We start from the raw sequence: 16,900 nt of genomic DNA, 5'->3' as shown, positions 1-16,900 counted from the left end.
GCCTATCAAGTGTGGCCATGGGCTGTTCCATGTATAATGGTAACCTCTGCTGATGATCTGGACCTTGTTAGCATCTTTGTGATGCAGCAGAATAATTTAAACGCGTCAAAGAATTTTGTGGGTTATGTGGTAATTTGTTAGTTTGTTTGCATTTCCCTTTTGGCTACATTGTATTGTACTGCGAATTGAATTATAAGTAACTCTAAGTAAAGAGCTTTTCTGGGAAATAGCTGGACGCTTTTGACAGATTTGGACATGATAGTTTTTGATACATCAATTGGTCCCAACAATTGAAAATCTTGTAATCTTTTCTCAGAATTTTGGCAATTTTTACTGCTTTCAATCACAGAATCCAGTGTATGGTTATTAATTTTGTGCATACACTAAATTTTTTTCTATGTTTTCTATTTTTTTCTATATTTTGCATTATAGTAGAATCTTTTAAAAGACCTCTTTTTTAAAATTTTATTTATTTATTCATGATAGAGAGAGAGAGAGAGGCAGAGACACAGGCAGAGGGAGAAGCGGGCTCCATGCCCGGAGCCCATTGTGGGACTCAATCCCAGGACTCCAGGGTCACGCCCTGGGCCAAAGGCAGGCACTGAACCGCTGAGCCACCCAGGGATCCCCCTTGAAAGACCTCTTAACTGATAATTGTCATGTGAATTTATTTTATTTTTTTTTAAATTATTTATTTATTTATTTACGATAGTCATACAGAGAGAGAGAGAGAGAGAGAGAGGCAGAGACACAGGCAGAGGGAGAAGCAGGCTCCATGCACCGGGAGCCTGACGTGGGATTTGATCCCGGGTCTCCAGGATCGCGCCCTGGGCCCAAAGGCAGGCGCCAAACCACTGCGCCACCCAGGGATCCCTGTCATGTGAATTTAAGTTTACCAGCTACCTGTACACCTGAAACTAATATAACACTACATGTTGGTTATACTGGAATTAAAATTTAAAAATAGGAAAAATAAATAAATTTACCACCTACCAGTGCAGATAACTTCCCAGAAGCAACAGGCCAAAGAACTGACCCACCCCTACATCTTATTAATTTCCCAGACATATAGACAGTGCAAACCGAGTGTATATGCCATCCGCACATTCTCTCTCTACCTCTGCCTTCTCATGCCTGACTGCACACCAGAATCATCTGGGCAACTTGAAAAAACCCCACATTCTCAGGCTGAATGCCAAGCCAATTAATGTAGTAGCCCGGTATCACTGTTTCTAAAATTCTTTAGATGATTTCAATGTGCAGTGGAGGTTGAGAAGCACTGCTGTACCAGTGGCTGGTGAGATTCTTTTGACGCATGTGAGATGTGTCTTAATTGCAGAGATGTTAACATGTGAAAAAAAAAATCTTTGCATCTGAAAAAGAAGAAAATATGATATTGTTTTGTTATTATTAGCCTAGCCCCAGGAAGCTTCAGACCATGAAAAATATATTGGGTCAGACCCATTTTTGTAGAAAAACGGACATTCCTTTGTTGCCCTTAATAGCACCTTTGGTAGTTCCTACTAGAAATGTGTCCCAGTGATGACGTTTCCTCTAGTTACTGCCAGAAACCTGACAAGGGGCTGAAAGATGAAGCCTGACAGCTGAGACCTCTAAAGAGTAAAAGTCATGTGTGGAATGCATCTGAAGCTCCTTGTCAATGAGCCTGCACCTCTTGTCCCCTTTGAGCCCCTGATTTGGCATCCCACATGCTCCAGGACTGGCCTTGAGTGCGTTGTCTGATCCAGTGAGATCTTCTCTCTACCCGTTCCCAAGGCATGGAGAACAGATCTCAGATTCTCTTAAAATCAAGGAAGGATTGGATGATAGACAAGCAGCTTACACGCAGTCTTGAGTATTGCAGGTGGTAACTGCACTACATTTCAATACTTGGTCTTAGTTGAAATCTTGAAAACTTGAAAGTTAATAGTGGCATAGAGTTTTGGCTGATCCTCACAAGTTTCTAAGATTGACTGATTTCTTTCTGATAGATACTTGTGATTTTTTTTGCTGCTGGTCTATCAGGTCTGAGCAAGCCCATCACTGTATCTAAATATTAAAGTCTGCATGTTTGTATAGCCTATCGCATTGCCAACAAAGAAACCAAATTCATGAGAAGCTGCAATTAACCTTCACCTGCTCATCATTTTCAGCCTGCCAATCAATAAGACTGGAGACTTATTTCTTCACATCTGACATCCACATTGTCCACCAGGGCAATAGGAAAATATATTGAGTGGAGTGTTCTTTTCACAGATCCTATGTGGAAATCCTCATTAAGGAAGGAAGCATTAGGATCCTCATTTACCTCAGACAACTTTCTCATTATACACTTATTAACTCCTAGGTTGAAAATACAGGCCAAAACCAGAATGCAGAGTAGTTAATATTTAATACCTTAATCTTTCCTTAAAAGTAGTTTGTTAAATAATGACATAATAAATCAATGCAGCTGATAAATCTATAGTACTAGAAGTAGGTTTAGGCAGGATAAAGATGGGCCCTGTTAATTAAAGAAGAAAACAGATGGGCATGATATATAGGCAGGGATAACAAAATAGGAACCAAAATGTAAAGTATAATTTGGAGAGGAGTTTTAGAAAATTGATAAGCCTATTGTATAAAGTAATTTACAGTGATTTAAACCTCCTTGAGAAAGATCAGATGAATATTTGTAATCTCTTCTGGTTTATTAAAGTTCTAAATATTTTGTTTAACACCTTAATATCTGGAATGTAGGTATGATTAAGAATATAATTTTGCTTTCCAAATAGCCAATTTTCAAATATTTTTCAACATTGCCGAATAATTTTCATTTCCTCCTTAATGATTCTCTGCTCAATATCTATTAAAATCTCTATTTTTGAGTTGTAGTTGATTTTAGTAATAGTATGCCATTTTGATTACTGTGGCTTTGAAAATAGATTTTAATGTGTCATACGAATTAAGTGACTGCTTTTGCTCAGAATGTCCTTGCCTACAGTCTTCTATTCATTTAACAAAAGAATTTAACATTTTGTCAAGTTCCATAGATAGTTGTCCCAGGAATATGAATCATTATTGACACTCAGTTGACATGTTAGTAATAAAAAAGGAGGGGATGGGATGGTGACATTATGAAGAGTCTGCACACAAACGAATGATCCCTAACACTTCAAAGCACTCATCATGGGCCAGGTACTGTCCAGAGTGTTTTACACATATTATTTGATCTAACCCTCAAAGCCATTCTATTGTTACCTCTACTTTAGACTGTGGAAAATGTGGGTTTGCTTTCATTCCATGCTCTTGAGCAACAGCTGGCACAACATGGGGCCAGGACCAGAAATTAGACAGTGACCACCAGATGCTGCTCTGTCACTACACTTTTCTCCTCTCAGGGTTGTCTGATAATGCAGAGTATAGAGGTTATTTAATAATTAATACTCACATTTAACCCGTCTTTCCTCTCTATTGCACAAAGCACTTATTTATGTGTGATCTCATGTTGTGCTCCTTTCTTTGTGCAGAACTCAAAGAGATGCATGATTGAACACACAATCCTTACCAGAGAATTTTAGCCAGGGTGGTCAGTCCACTGGTTTATACCTTCATGAAGTTTCTGTCATTAAGATGGTTTCTTTAGCTGTATGCTTTATTTTACACATTACAAATGGTGGCTATATATATCAAAAGATGGTTTGTAAGTTGTTAACACATAATTAAAATAGAATATTCAGCCATCCTTATTAGTGGAATAGTAATTTATTATATTCGTTATTAGAGAATTTTAGACAAATATATTGGTGGGGAAAGGGCAAGAACAACCAACCAAAATATCAACTCTTCTAGATTTCATGGTGAACATTTATTTTTACCTGGTGGGAGAAGGAAGAAACATATGAGCAAGATTCATAACCACTGGGGGTAAGAGCTATTTTTCATTGCTTCCTTAACGGGAGTCAGGTTTTCTACTCTCTCCACCACCCCGGCCTTTCAGGAAAGGGACAAGTTAAAGTCCATGTCAGAAAGGTTCAGAATAAAATGGAGAGGCCGTCTTCACCATATAGGAAGAGGAAGCAAATCAAAGCCCTTTCACCAACCAAGGGAATATGGGAAGGAAAAAGTAGGGTCAGGAGATCTGCTCCTAGGTCCCTGAAACCCTTTATTCTGCCTTGGGCTTTATCTCAGAGGACAGCCTGGGGGAAATAGGAATAGACTGGGGTGTAGTTGGAGGGAGGCTATAGGGAGATCCTGGTCTTGTCAAACATGGCCCCTCAGCCTTTCAAAGTGTATAATTCAGTGATTTAACAATTACAAGGTCATGCAACTATCACTACTAGTTCTGTGCTATCTAGTTCTTACCTGAAGCTTTTCTTAGCACAGTTGTGGCAGAGTGGTACAGATCATACATCTGAAAACTCCACTGATCTTTCTGTGCATTTAATTAGGGGCCTTCACCGTTCAGTCTTTTCCAATACCTCAGCTTCTGTGTGTATCCCAAACACTGGTTCTTTGGATAAAGACACAATTTAGGAAGTCTCAGTTACCTGTGATGTATTATGTCAGACTCAGGGTTCCCTAAACGCCAGTGGAAGTAGCTGGCAGGTATATTTGAAGATATATGCAGGTGTCTTTAGTGTATTCATATAGATTACAAAGTAGTGTGATCTGAGAACTTCTTTAATTACTATAGTTGCTTTGATTCATGATCAAAATCCTGATTCAACAGAAAGTCCTCGTTTCTTATCAGTGAGCTGAATAGATAAGCAAAAGATTAATGTGCACATTAGAGGCAGAAAAAAAGGATTTCACTTCCCGAAAATAGGATGATATCTTGCAAATCACTTCTTTGTTCCTATGAGGCAATGCCAGGAATCAGAAGTTCCATTAACCTCACTGCCATGAGAAGACTAGAAACCTGCTAACATGTTCTCTTAGAGAATAGGAGGGAAGGAAACCACCACAGTGAAGGGACCCATAGAAGAGGAAGGGTAGTGGGTGAGGAAACAGGGATGTGGAAACCTGGTGAACACAGAGCAGGCGCAGCTGCCAGTTTCCTAGTGTGGCGTTCTGATGTCATACGGTGGATTAGGTGCTTGTAGGAGATATTTTTTCCTTAAAAAAACAAACCCACGAAAAAAAACCCATCTCATTTTATAAGGGTGATGATGGGGTGCCTGGGTGGCTCAGTCAGTTAGTTGAGCATCGAACTCTTGGTTTCAGCTCAGGTCATGATCTTGGGGTTGTGAGATGGAGCCCCAAGTTGGATTCTGTGCTCAGTGGGGAGTCTGCTTGGGATTTTCTCTCCCTCCCCCTCTGCCCCCCCCCCTGCTGGCACTCTTTCTCTCCAATAAATAAATAAATCTTTTTTTTAAAGCGTAATGACAGTGTAAAGGAAATCAGTACAGTTGTGATTATTTATTTATGAAATATTTTATTCATTTATCTGAGAGAAAGAGTATGCACAAGCAGGGGGGAGGGGCAGAAGGAGAAGCAGGCTCCCCACTGAACAGGGAGCCCAATGTGGGATTCTATTGCAGGACCCTGGGATCATGACCTGAGCAGAAGGCAGACACTTAACCAACTGAGCCACCCAGGTGTCCCTGTTGTGATTATTTAAAAATAATCTTAACGTTCAGTCATTCAAAGTAATGTTGAAGGAACCAGATTTGAAAAAGTCAGTGACCCTATACTTTGTAGTACAAGTTTATGGCCTTTTTTTTTTTTTTAAAGATTTTATTTATTTATTTATAGACACAGAGGGAGAGAGGCAGAGACACAGGGAGAGGGAGAAGCAGGCTCCATGCAGGGAGCCCGATGTGGGACTCGATTCCGGGTCTCCAGGATCCCACCCCAGGCTGCAGGCGGCGCCAAACCACTGCGCCACCAGGGCTGCCCAAGTTTATGGCCTTTTTCAGGAGTAGGTTTGTGAAAGTAAGTTTCTGAGATTTGGAGGTACACCCACACAGCATCTAAACTATAGATGTTTCACACGAAGTTAAGGTTCAGGAGGTATGTAGGTACCACCAGGAGGCAGTATTAGGGTTCCCAAGGAAATCAGGTGAAGACCAAGTGCTTTCAAGAACTCTGGAGGAATTTCCAATTACACTTGACTGAAGACATACTGCTCTGACAAAGGTGAATTGTCATCCCCAATAGACGAAAGCTAAGAAATTCTCAAGAGACACAGGATATTCTCTCATAAAAATCTTTTATTGGCACACTGGAAATACCCATTTTTTCTAGTATAGTAGCTGTATGCATCTACAATGGCAATTCTGTGTAAACTATGTGTTACAAGTCACTAGAAATCTACTTAGCAGGATGAATTTAATAAAGAATAAGAGTAGCTATGAGTCTACAGCGGCCCAGCCATCGAGTCTCATCAGAGAGTAAATCAAATATCAAACTAGTGTTGTCCTGCAACAGAGTTTTTCTGTAGCCAAGAAACCAGATGGACATAAACAGGATAGCACCCATTCAATAAATTAGGTACACTTAAACTAGAAAAACACTGTAACTGATAGAAATGATCTAAATAAAGCACAAAAGGAAATAACTAGCTATTTACATATATTACTTCTTGCCAAAACTTTAGTTGGTTAGCTTTCCCAACCTACCTCTTCTCTTTTCTGTTATTCTTGTTTGTTCACGTGTAATTTCTTGGCTCACTGGCAGATATGTAGACAATGTTATCAGAACCTCTTTCCATGTTCTACATTTTCTAAAGCTTCATGTCAAACTAAAGAATCTGAAGGTACCTATGTAAGTCTATCTCTATAGAGAAGTAATAAGGATTATTGTTCTGCTATTGGTCATAGCAATGACATACAATTTCATTTTCTTCCAAACATGATTTGAACTACTCCAGAAAGTTAGGTTGTGAATGGCAGCAGAGTTGATGGGTTTGTCATTTGTAACAGGCACAGATACACATGGAGACAAGTGTGTTTATCCTGAGAATGGGGATGCCGTGGACTGCAAATTAAGATCCCCCATTACTGAAAATGGGTTCTCTCTCTGGTCACTACTTTTTTTTTCACATTTATTGTTAAGGCTTTGTGTCATTGCAGCATTAACAAATAAGAATGCCGACATCATTTCTGCCAAAGGAGGGCTCTGTGATGAATGGCAGCAGGTACCATAATTAAAATAGTGTAGCTGAAAAGGCATTGAGTTGGTATGTTTCTGGTGCCATGGCCAGAATGGGTAGATTTTTAGCATCTTCCTTGGAGATCTGAGAGATCTTGCCAATGAGCCTCTTTGCCCCATGTTTATTTCCTTTACTAGTACCTATGACAATTGTAATTGTATTATTTTTGGTTTGCTCTCCTATGAGAATATAACCTCCAGAAGGGCAGTAACCACACCTGTGTTCACCACTGTGTCTCCAATGTTTAGAACAGTGCCTGGTCCTTAGTAGGTTCTCAGTTAAAAACGTAGATTAAATAAATGAACCAAATCATAAATCCCCTGGTCTGCCTATGTCTAGAGACTTTCTAGTTTGATTCAATGACCAGGGTTGGCCTGTCCCAATGACCCAGCTATCCTAATGATCCTACCTGCTGTGAACCTTTGTGTAGCCATGTGGCTGATATTTTTGTGCTTCACAGGATAGTAAAACTTCTCAATGCTGCATTCACTCTGCCCACCTCTCAAAGATTAGCTATGCAGGGCTAGCACTGCATGAGAGGTAACAGCAAGAAACTTCTAGGAGGTAAACTGCAAGCTCCAGATTCACCTGATTCTTCCCCACCTCTCTCTACAACCTCTTTGTCAGAGAGCTTAAGAAAAAGGTTATCGGGAGAATATTTTCTTGGCAGTAACAGTTCAGTAAGCCACCAATAACGCGATCAGAAAAGAAACAAAATATAACTCACCTACAAAAAAAAAAAAAAAACTATGTAAAATAAAAGCAAAATCTGGGAGTGGAAACCAAGTGCCACGGTGGGCCGTCTGGGTCCTTTCTTGGTGAGAGTTGCCGGACTCGGAAGTGAACGCAGGCATCAGAGCAGGAGAGAGGTTGGAAAGGAAGGGGCAGAGCAGAGCTGAGGGGCATGAAGACGTGGGACCAGCTTTCCTCTCCTCCTCGCCCTCTGCTTCCAGCTCTCCGGCACCCCGCATCCCACCGAATGCTGGCTGAGCTCCTGCGTCGCTCTCGGGCGGAGGTAAGAATGGGCAGCTGGCGCCTCCACAGCCCATCCTTAGGCTATTGATGCTCTGCTGGAGTAGAAGTCAGGGACCGGGAGCCCAGTGTGAAGCGTGACCTGGGGGACGAGACTGTGAGTCCTGGAGGCACGCGGGAACCCTCCCTGCACGCCCCTCCCCAGGCCACAGTGGATGTGTCCCTAATTCAACAGGGGGCCTGTTCATGTTCTTTAACGTCTATTCTAGTAGACGTTAAAGAGAATTCCAGTAGAATTCAGCCTGTGCTAAGAGCCTGGCCACCGGTGGTGGGTTCCCAAATCCTGGAGACACCTGTTAATATGGTTCTCATCCACCTGCCTCTTTTAAGGGTCCTGGGAAGGCTGCGTTCCTTGTGACTGAAGACACGGGCAGTGATCTGCAGGTAGCAAAGCCTGTTGGCCCGGGCGCAGTGACACTGCCAAATCCATGGGTAGAGAACCGGCGAGCGGATAACCCTTCTCTCATCACTTGTCCACTAGTTACTCCAATTAGGATGAGCCTTCCGTTGGGGGGAAGAATAGGTGGTTGCCAGGTTTAAGAAACATGGGCACTTGTACTGTTCTCCTTGCTCCTATGTGGCCTGGCACCTCCTCGGTGGACAGCTGTGAGGACGAGGCTGGAACTGTCTCCTGCGGGACTATGGTTACTGTCATTCTTCCCCTTCTTGTCCCTGTCTCCCCAGCCCAAGGATCTTTCTCTAAAGATACTCAGGACATCCTGGAAAACACTGAAGAGCACCGAGTACAAGATTCTTTGGAAGGGGAACTAGCTGAAAAATGTGGAAGACTTTGAAGGAGGTTTTTCTAAGACTCACGTCTAGGGCAATTTATGGTTTCCTTTCTTCCAATGTAGAGGCTGAACTCTGAGAGATTAGATTTCAGCCTCCCAGAAAACCCCATCTAGTTGCAGGAAGAGAGAAGGGCAGAGGTCACTGGGTTGCAATCACTTTTACTGCACACACTGATAAACATTTTTTTTGTTTTGTTTTGTTTTGTTTTGATAGCTCCCAAGACTGTGGTTCTGAACAGAGCAAAAATCACCTGCAGGCTTTTGATTCCCACGGCCTAGCTGTCTGCCGGATGAGGTGAACAGCTGATAATGAGAGCTCTGGCTGAGAAGGGCAGGGGAAGCTTGGCTTAGCAGTGCCTGCCAGGCACCCCACGACTCTGATCTGTACCCCCATCCTGGCCTCTTGGCCCCTTTTTGCTCTCAGGAGGCTCCTTATGCATTAGAAACTTTGTGCTGGTTGCCCCCTCTGCCTGGAACGCTCCACACAGCTCACCTGTGACTGGAGTAAGGCCCACCCACCCTGAGGAGCCCCACTGAGACTGCAGCTGCCTTCCCCACCCCAGCATTCTCAACCCTCCTCGCCCTGCCCTTGGCCTCGTCTCCTTTGCACATATTGTCTTCTAACTATGTCATTAACACCACCATTGTGCTTATTATTGATTCTATCTGTAACAAGGGCACGATTTTTATGTTTTGTTTTCACTGATTAACAACAATACGTATAATAATTATAATAACCGTGCCTTACGTATGAAAGCACCCAGCAGTTACTTGTTGAACGAATGCATGAGAAGAACCTGTTCGTTTGTCATTTGTAGTAAATCGTAAGTAAGTGGCCCGCAGGCGGGGACTGCTTTCTATCCCCGTGGCACCTAAGAGAACGGAGGAAGAGTGCGGAGAAGATGCTCAGGATTTTCTGATAATGATGCTAATACGTCAGTCTCATGCCTTCACCTCTCGAGCGCTCGCTCATGGAGCTTTGCATAAGTCATTTTCATCTGTTTTCGAGCCAGCTGGTTCAGGAGTTTCATTCCTACTAGGGATGAAACTCGGCCTCAGGGCCGATCAATAGCAAACCGTGGATTGAGTTCCAACTTCCCACTTGCTGTTAATTAGACTGTCCGAGCTTAACGAAGGGGCTGATGCTGATCTGGAATCATCTCGGTTGTCATCGGGGATCCCTTTGCCCTCTCCTTTCCTCCGTGTCTTGGTCTGGGCCTTACCGGGTTGGCTTCCCTCTCTCAGGGATTAATGTACCACCCGCGGGCCGCCTTTGGAGTGGAGTGGGCGGGCGCTGCCGGAACACGCGGGGGCACGGTGCTTACCTGCACGTTCCTGTTCAGGCTGACCGCCGGGAAGAACAGGCCCTCCACGTTCTCGAAGGCTATGGGACCCTGCTGTTCGTCGTTGATAAAAAATGTCAAGGTTTTCCTATTTAAGTCGAGGAGGACCCCGATTGTGGCCCCCTTGGTGATCCCTCCCTCTGTTCTGTGGGAAAAGAAAATGACTGGGTTTCACTTGTCATCAATCTAGAAGCTCCCTTTTCGGTATACAATGTACAAATCCCTCTGTACTAACCAGTGTTTCTCAGCCGGTTTAAAAATATCATCCCCCACATCCCAGGAGTCTTTTTAAATAATTTTTTTCCCTAGTCACCCCCCTCACATGAAATTTTAATGCCACAGATATTCTGGGTATCTGTTGATGTGTTGTGTGTCTATCTGTGCTCTGTAAATAAAAAATATGATTTTTTGCTTACCCCCCACACACCAATTTTTACTCTCTTGGGGGGAGATATTACCCCCTGTGAAGAATATAGATTCAATGGTGCTGCTCTGCTGTTGCTGAGAGTGAACTCCTTGCTGGAGGGTCTCTACCGCTGAGCTGCAGCAGTAGGAAACAAACCATTCAAGTCCAAGAAAAAAAAAAAGTAGGCTTTGGGCTATCAGAGCTCTGTCTACAGCTGTGTCGCACACTTTGCACAAATGGTGTGAATTAAACATCAACTCCAAAGTGACTTAATTTGAAAGTCAAAATAAAGAAGCACTTAAGCTGAATCTGAAGCATATGCATGAAAAATTGGATTTGGAGCCTTATGATACCCATTTGACAGAAAAACAAAAAACACCTTATTCCAGAAAGATGTTAATTTTGGGCATGTTGAGTTTAAATTGAGAAGGCTCTCTAAAAAAATGACAACATTGAAGATGATTCTCCTCTGCAAAATGAAACAATCATATTGTAGTAGATGGAGGAGTGATTTTAAAAGAACCTGCACTGAAATGTCATTTTAAAGCAAATTATGTCTTATGCTTCGATTGATGGTTTCGCAGAGACCATGAACATGGATGATCTGGTTTGCCTTTTCCATCCCTCTTTGAGGTCTAGTAATATTGAACTTCATCTTTATCTCAGCTGAGCACAGAAGGGTGTTATTCTTTTCCCCTGGCCTGCCGGCTGAACACAGTTGTTAAAAGACGAGTTTATAAATTGCATCTTGCTAATTCACAGCTTCAACAAGGACAGCACAGTTTGCATGCAAGCAGACATGTTCAAGTTTAAGAACATGTCTCTTTGCACAGTGTGACACTTGTGTTGTTATTTACTTCCCCAAATAATATTATTTACTTCCTCACTCCAAGATAAAGAAGCTAGAGGAGAAAAGTAAGTGTGGTACACAGGGAATGCATTAGGAATCTCGTGATTGATCATTCTCCCAAATGTAAATCACCAAAAATGACCACTTATCCACATCTAGTAGGATTTGATATCGGGCTGAAATGGTATGTATGTTTACTTTAAATGATAATAAACAATACACATCTGAATGGATCTGTATAGAAAATAAAATGTCCAAGGGAATGGGAGTTGGAGGTCCCAGGAATCCTACTGGCTAGAGAAGGAGCAGTGATGACCATCCAGAAAAAGCTGAGAGTGGAATCCACCAGCCTGCCACTGCCAGACTCGCTTTCCTTTTGATATGACTGAATAGAACTGTATTTTTTCCCCCAAAACACCAGTGAGAGTGTATCTTAGAAAAATCTTTGAGAATAAGGTGCAGGAAAATCCATGCAAGACACCTCCCTACCTACACAAACCAAATGATAAAGGAAGTCTAGGGGGAAAATTACAGCTTGGGTTAAATTATAATTGCCTGTATTTTGGTGTGAGAGGCAAACCTAGGGAGACCTCTATTCTCTTTCCCCAACAAACCGGGTGCTCTGAATTTATACAATAGTAAGAGAGTTCTACAAATTCTAAAGCTATCCAAACTGGCATTTGTAAGACTTAGTTTGATGAAGTGCTTCTATTCTGGGCAGTGATATTGATAATAATCATAACAAGAAGAAAATGGCTTCTGTTTTCAGATGCCTCTATGTGAGGCATTTTCACATATCGCATTTAATCTGGAGAACACTGTGTCTGGAAAAATATTATTATCCCAATTTGGTGGATTTTGAAAACTAAGCTGCTTTCCCAGTAAGTTGTAGGTCTGGATTTTAGGATCCTGGTATGTTTTCCTGGAATTGATATGTGTGGGGATTCTTAGTTTCTAGCCACGGTGGAATCTAACACTGAAGGGCCTAGGAAAGTGCTCATGTCTCTGGCATTATGCAACAAAAAAAAAATCAATCAATAAATCCATCAATGAACCACTGAGGAGTCAGGGAAGAGTAGTAGAACTCCTGAAGACCACCTGCCACTTATTGAAGACCACCTGCCTGGCTTCCTCAATGTTGTTTATTTAATAGGACTTTGAAATTGGGCTCTCAGTTTTCACCAGAAGCCAACGTGAAGAAGGCTTGGTTTGGGGGCTGCTGGGTACCTGTTGGTGTGCGAGTTGTTGTGCATGAACCAGCTCCGGTTATTGTCCACATACATTGCCCAAGCTTTGTCGTCCTTCCCTAACATCACATCCTTCATCACATCGATGCGAGCCACACCAAAGGCAGGGTCAGGGTGGTTGTCGTAGCGATCCACAGTTAGCTCCCAGTAGTGGACGCCCTTGGAGAAGCCGGTCTTCCCCAGCACCACCCGGTCATCATAGCTGCTGCAGGTCACAGTCAGGTTGTCATTGGAGAAGATGATGTCAGAGTGTGCCGAGCCAGGGTCGAAAGCAAACCAGGCCACTGAGAACAAGAGAAGGGAGTGGGGTTACTGAGGCAGACCCAGAGAAGGTGGTATCGCAACACACTCCTGCACGGGTGAGGAGTGTCGTGTCCCGTTTTCATGCTGCCATGCAGGAAGGAGGTGTCCGGGGCCAGAAGGGGCCGTGAGTGAGCAGACAGGGGCACATCCTGGGAGGCGGTACTCTCTGCACCCAGAAGCAGACGGAGGACACAAGACCGATTCAGCAGGGGTTACCTGACTCAGACTGCACTCCCAACCAGGTGATCCGGGAGTGAAGTGGCATCGGTTTTGGAAGGTGCAAGTCCCTTCACCCGGTGACTGGGACAACAGTACACCAGAGACATAAAGGGAGAGGGTGCGCTAAGATGCCTGTGTAACCCTGAGGCGGGGAGGCTAGGATCTACAGTCCTAGATGGAGGAGGGACAAAACACACTGAGTGAAACCAGGAAATATCCCTTCAGCAGACATGTAGTCATTCTGACAACTTGCTCAGCTCTAGCGGAAGCTCAAAGGCTGCAAAGCCATGAGTGACTGTGACTTGGAGGTAAGACAGGTTGCTTCCTTCGTACCTTAAAAATAACAGTTTGCATGTTACTCCTAACACTGACATGTAGCCGATTTTGCTGGAGCAGTAGGTATTTTGGATATTAGGTGAAGACAGAATGACATCTTTGCACACATCGTTGTGACCCAAGTCCGAAATGTCGCCTACCAAGAACACACTCCAGAGAGATGTCATTGCCGCTGTATCAAACCTGTGAGCTACCTCACATGCACTTTGGTCTTTGCTATTTGTAACAGAATAAGGTTATTCCATACCTGCTAACAGCTTTTTAATGTCAACTGTTGTCATTCCAAGTGAAAGGCATGGGAGAGAGAAACAGGAAGCAAAATTGACATCGATAAGAAAACACGTCTCTTTTGATAGACTAATAACCAAAAAAGGGCTCAATTGGTAACACTGCACATGCTATTGCGGTTGATCTGACTTGCACCTCTACCCACGTTAGCACTCGTAAAGAGTGCTCTGCATTGACGTATAAGAAAACTGGAGGGCAAGTGCCATCCTCTCTTAGGGTATAAAATTTAAAAAAAAAATGCCTTTCTAAGTATTTGGCAAAGTGTTATAATGGGCTTTTCATGACCATGAGACAATTTTATTGACACACAACAAAGTGCCTCCATTTATTTGGTGAAGGAAATTGAGCATGCCAATCACACGAGGAAAAGATGACAATCACGGTAGTTGTACTTGCCTAACTGAGTGTAAGGTGCGGACTGCGGCTCAAAACTGCATCCTATAAAGAGATACTGCACATCAAAGCTATGAAACAGCAACCAGGCGCATCAACATTATTCGTATACACTTCAAAAGCACCAGCTGAAAAGAGTCACCAGAGGCCTGATTCATGAAAAACCAAAGCCCTTTCTCTATTAGTTTACTTTGCTGGGTAAAAATGATTTCTTTTGCTCTTTCAAAATGAAAAGTATATCACCCTCCCCCATTTAATCAATCCTTCTCCAACTGATTCTAAACCATACAGCTTAAATTTCTATCAGCCTCCCCTCCCCAGCCAAGTTCAATCTTTTCCACTAAAATTTCCATATTAAAGAGAAGGCTTAACTGTTTAAAAAAATAGGAAAAATCTGGGGTTGGAGGGAAGCAAAATAAATTAAATTAAATAAAAGAGAAAAAAGAAAAACTCACCTAACTGAAAAGGAGAAATGACTGGATCTTAACAAAACCCTGTTCCATATCACTATTTCATGCTCTTCTAACTCTGTTGATAAGCAGAGGGCCTTTGTCGTGACTTGATATGTACATATGTGACTGAACATAGAATGTAACCTATATGTTAATAAAAACATCTGATAATTTTTCATAATGACATGAATTAAATGTAGCGAAACAAATTACTTCATCTCCTTCTTGGATCATTTCATTACATCAGTTCTTCTTACCTAAGGGAGGGGTGGGGGTGCTGGGGGAGATAGAATGGTCTCAGAGAGGGGTGACTGAGTGGCTTAGGGATTGAAGATCTGTCTTCAGCTCAAGTTATGATCCCGGGATCTTGGGATGGAGTCCTATATCGGGCTCCCTGCATGGAGCCTACTTCTCCCTCTGCCTATGTCTCTGCCTCTCTCTCTGTGTCTTTCATGAATAAATAAATAAAATCTTTAAAAAAAAAAGAATGGTTTCAGAGAGAAGCACCTATGGAACTTTCCCACACCCCCTTCCTCAAGATTTGGATGCCCCCTACCTACTGCATGTAGAGTGGTGTTAGGAACTGACCTGGAGAACGCATTTTTGATGACCACTAGGGTACTCTTGGGAGGGTCATTTAATTTTTTTTCAACTCAGTAAGGCCTTTATACACTAATTTCTAAAACAATCGAAGGAGAATACACTGAATTAAAAGAATTTTAAATTAATACAGCTTTGACTGTAAAAAAGGACTAATGAGGGATCCCTGGGTGGCACAGCAGTTTAGTGCCTGCCTTTGGCCCAGGGCGCGATCCTGGAGACCCGGGATTGAATCCCACGTCAGGCTCCCGGTGCATGGAGCCTACTTCTCCCTCTGCCTATGTCTCTGCCTCTCTCTCTCTCTGTGACTATCATAAATAAATAAAAATTTTAAAAAAGAGGACTAATGATTGAGTCAAAAAACAAAATTGAAAGGTATAACCTTACTTTTGGTTATTTTACTTTGGAATGAATTCACATACAAAAGAATCATTTTTTTCCCAACTCATGACTGATTTTTGTTTAGCTTCTATCACTTAAATTCCTATCCACAGGTAAAAGGACAGAATATAAGGAGCTTTAAAGCTGAATTTCATATCCAGCTTTGGAAATAAATTTAAAGAATCTGAATAGGGCTTTTACAAATTTTAAATGAATCATGCCTCGTGCAAGTCTTTTTCAAAAAAAATGTTCTGAAAACTTTTTACACTATTTAAAACATACCACCATACATTTTAAGAGTCAATGATACAACTAGAACAATGCTGTCAAATACAGCCATCACATCTTCCCAGACCCACATTTCATTTTATTCTTGAGACAGTATACATTACAAAGACTGTAACAGTATTTCAGTACATTGGACACAAGTGAAAAGAGTTCCATAACAAAGCATGTTTGAAAGCCAGTAGTGCACAGAAAAACAATAAGAAACGTAAAAGCACAAAGAAAAATGTCATTTTAAAGAGAGCTTGAAGTCCCTGCATCCTTTTTGCACTGTCATGCTGTGGCCTTCTTCATTCCAGGATGTGGGATGAGCAAAAAAAAATAAAATAAAAATCAAAAGAAATCTTTGGAAATGTGAAATGTGCATCACGTGTATCCACGATTACAATATAGTCCTGAAGAGATCAAATAGGTCTGCATCTCAGATGCTTTAGGATTCTGTGGGCTAGCAGAGTTGATTGCACAATAACGCATGTCTAGCTTCCCTGAAATCAACCTGAAGCCCTGTCACAACCTGCTTGGCTGTGGGACACTAGGGGGAAGCTAGCCTTTTTCATGACTTGGATCTTTGGGCCTTCAGCCAGTTAAGGGTTTCTAATTTGGCTAGTGATGGTCCGTCCCCTTTGCTAGGAAAAAAATCCGCCATGAGCCAGACTGTCCTACCAGTGAGCACAGGCTTTTGCAGAAAATACTTTCATTTTCAGCTCTCTGGTTTGCCTGCTTTGTAGGATGTATTCTGCTGTTGTTGTGTTTTGACTTGATTTTTTTCAATAAAGATCTCTTGAGTCTATGTTTAATCAGACCCCTATGGGCTGGATGCACTGATCCAGTCTCCCAGA

At 42.3% G+C, this 16,900-nt stretch overlaps 1 protein-coding gene across 9 annotated transcripts in view; it reads right to left on the bottom strand.

Moving 5' to 3' along the window:
• Nucleotides 1-8,112: 8,112 nt before the first annotated feature.
• TRIM9 (tripartite motif containing 9) overlaps nt 8,113-16,900 on the bottom strand; it is a 106,764-nt gene continuing 97,976 nt past the window's right edge. For 3 of the 9 annotated variants that reach the window (XM_055303858.1, XM_055303864.1, XM_055303859.1), the window contains 3 exons: nt 12,785-13,088; nt 10,284-10,446; nt 8,113-8,249 (listed from right to left, as the gene is read on the bottom strand). In XM_055303858.1, the coding sequence (XP_055159833.1) occupies nt 8,187-8,249; nt 10,284-10,446; nt 12,785-13,088 (530 nt within the window). In that variant the 3' untranslated portion in view covers nt 8,113-8,186. Of the gene's footprint in view, nt 8,250-10,199; nt 10,447-12,784; nt 13,089-13,909; nt 13,934-14,346; nt 14,389-16,900 lie in introns of those variants that run through there. The other 6 variants (XM_055303856.1, XM_055303857.1, XM_055303865.1 and 3 more) reach the window with 5 other exon arrangements.

This window comes from Nyctereutes procyonoides, unplaced genomic scaffold (assembly GCF_905146905.1).
Source record: "Nyctereutes procyonoides isolate TBG_1078 unplaced genomic scaffold, NYPRO_anot_genome, whole genome shotgun sequence".
Taxonomy (NCBI): Eukaryota; Metazoa; Chordata; class Mammalia; order Carnivora; family Canidae; genus Nyctereutes; species Nyctereutes procyonoides.
This window is presented reverse-complemented; position numbering and strand designations above follow the sequence as displayed.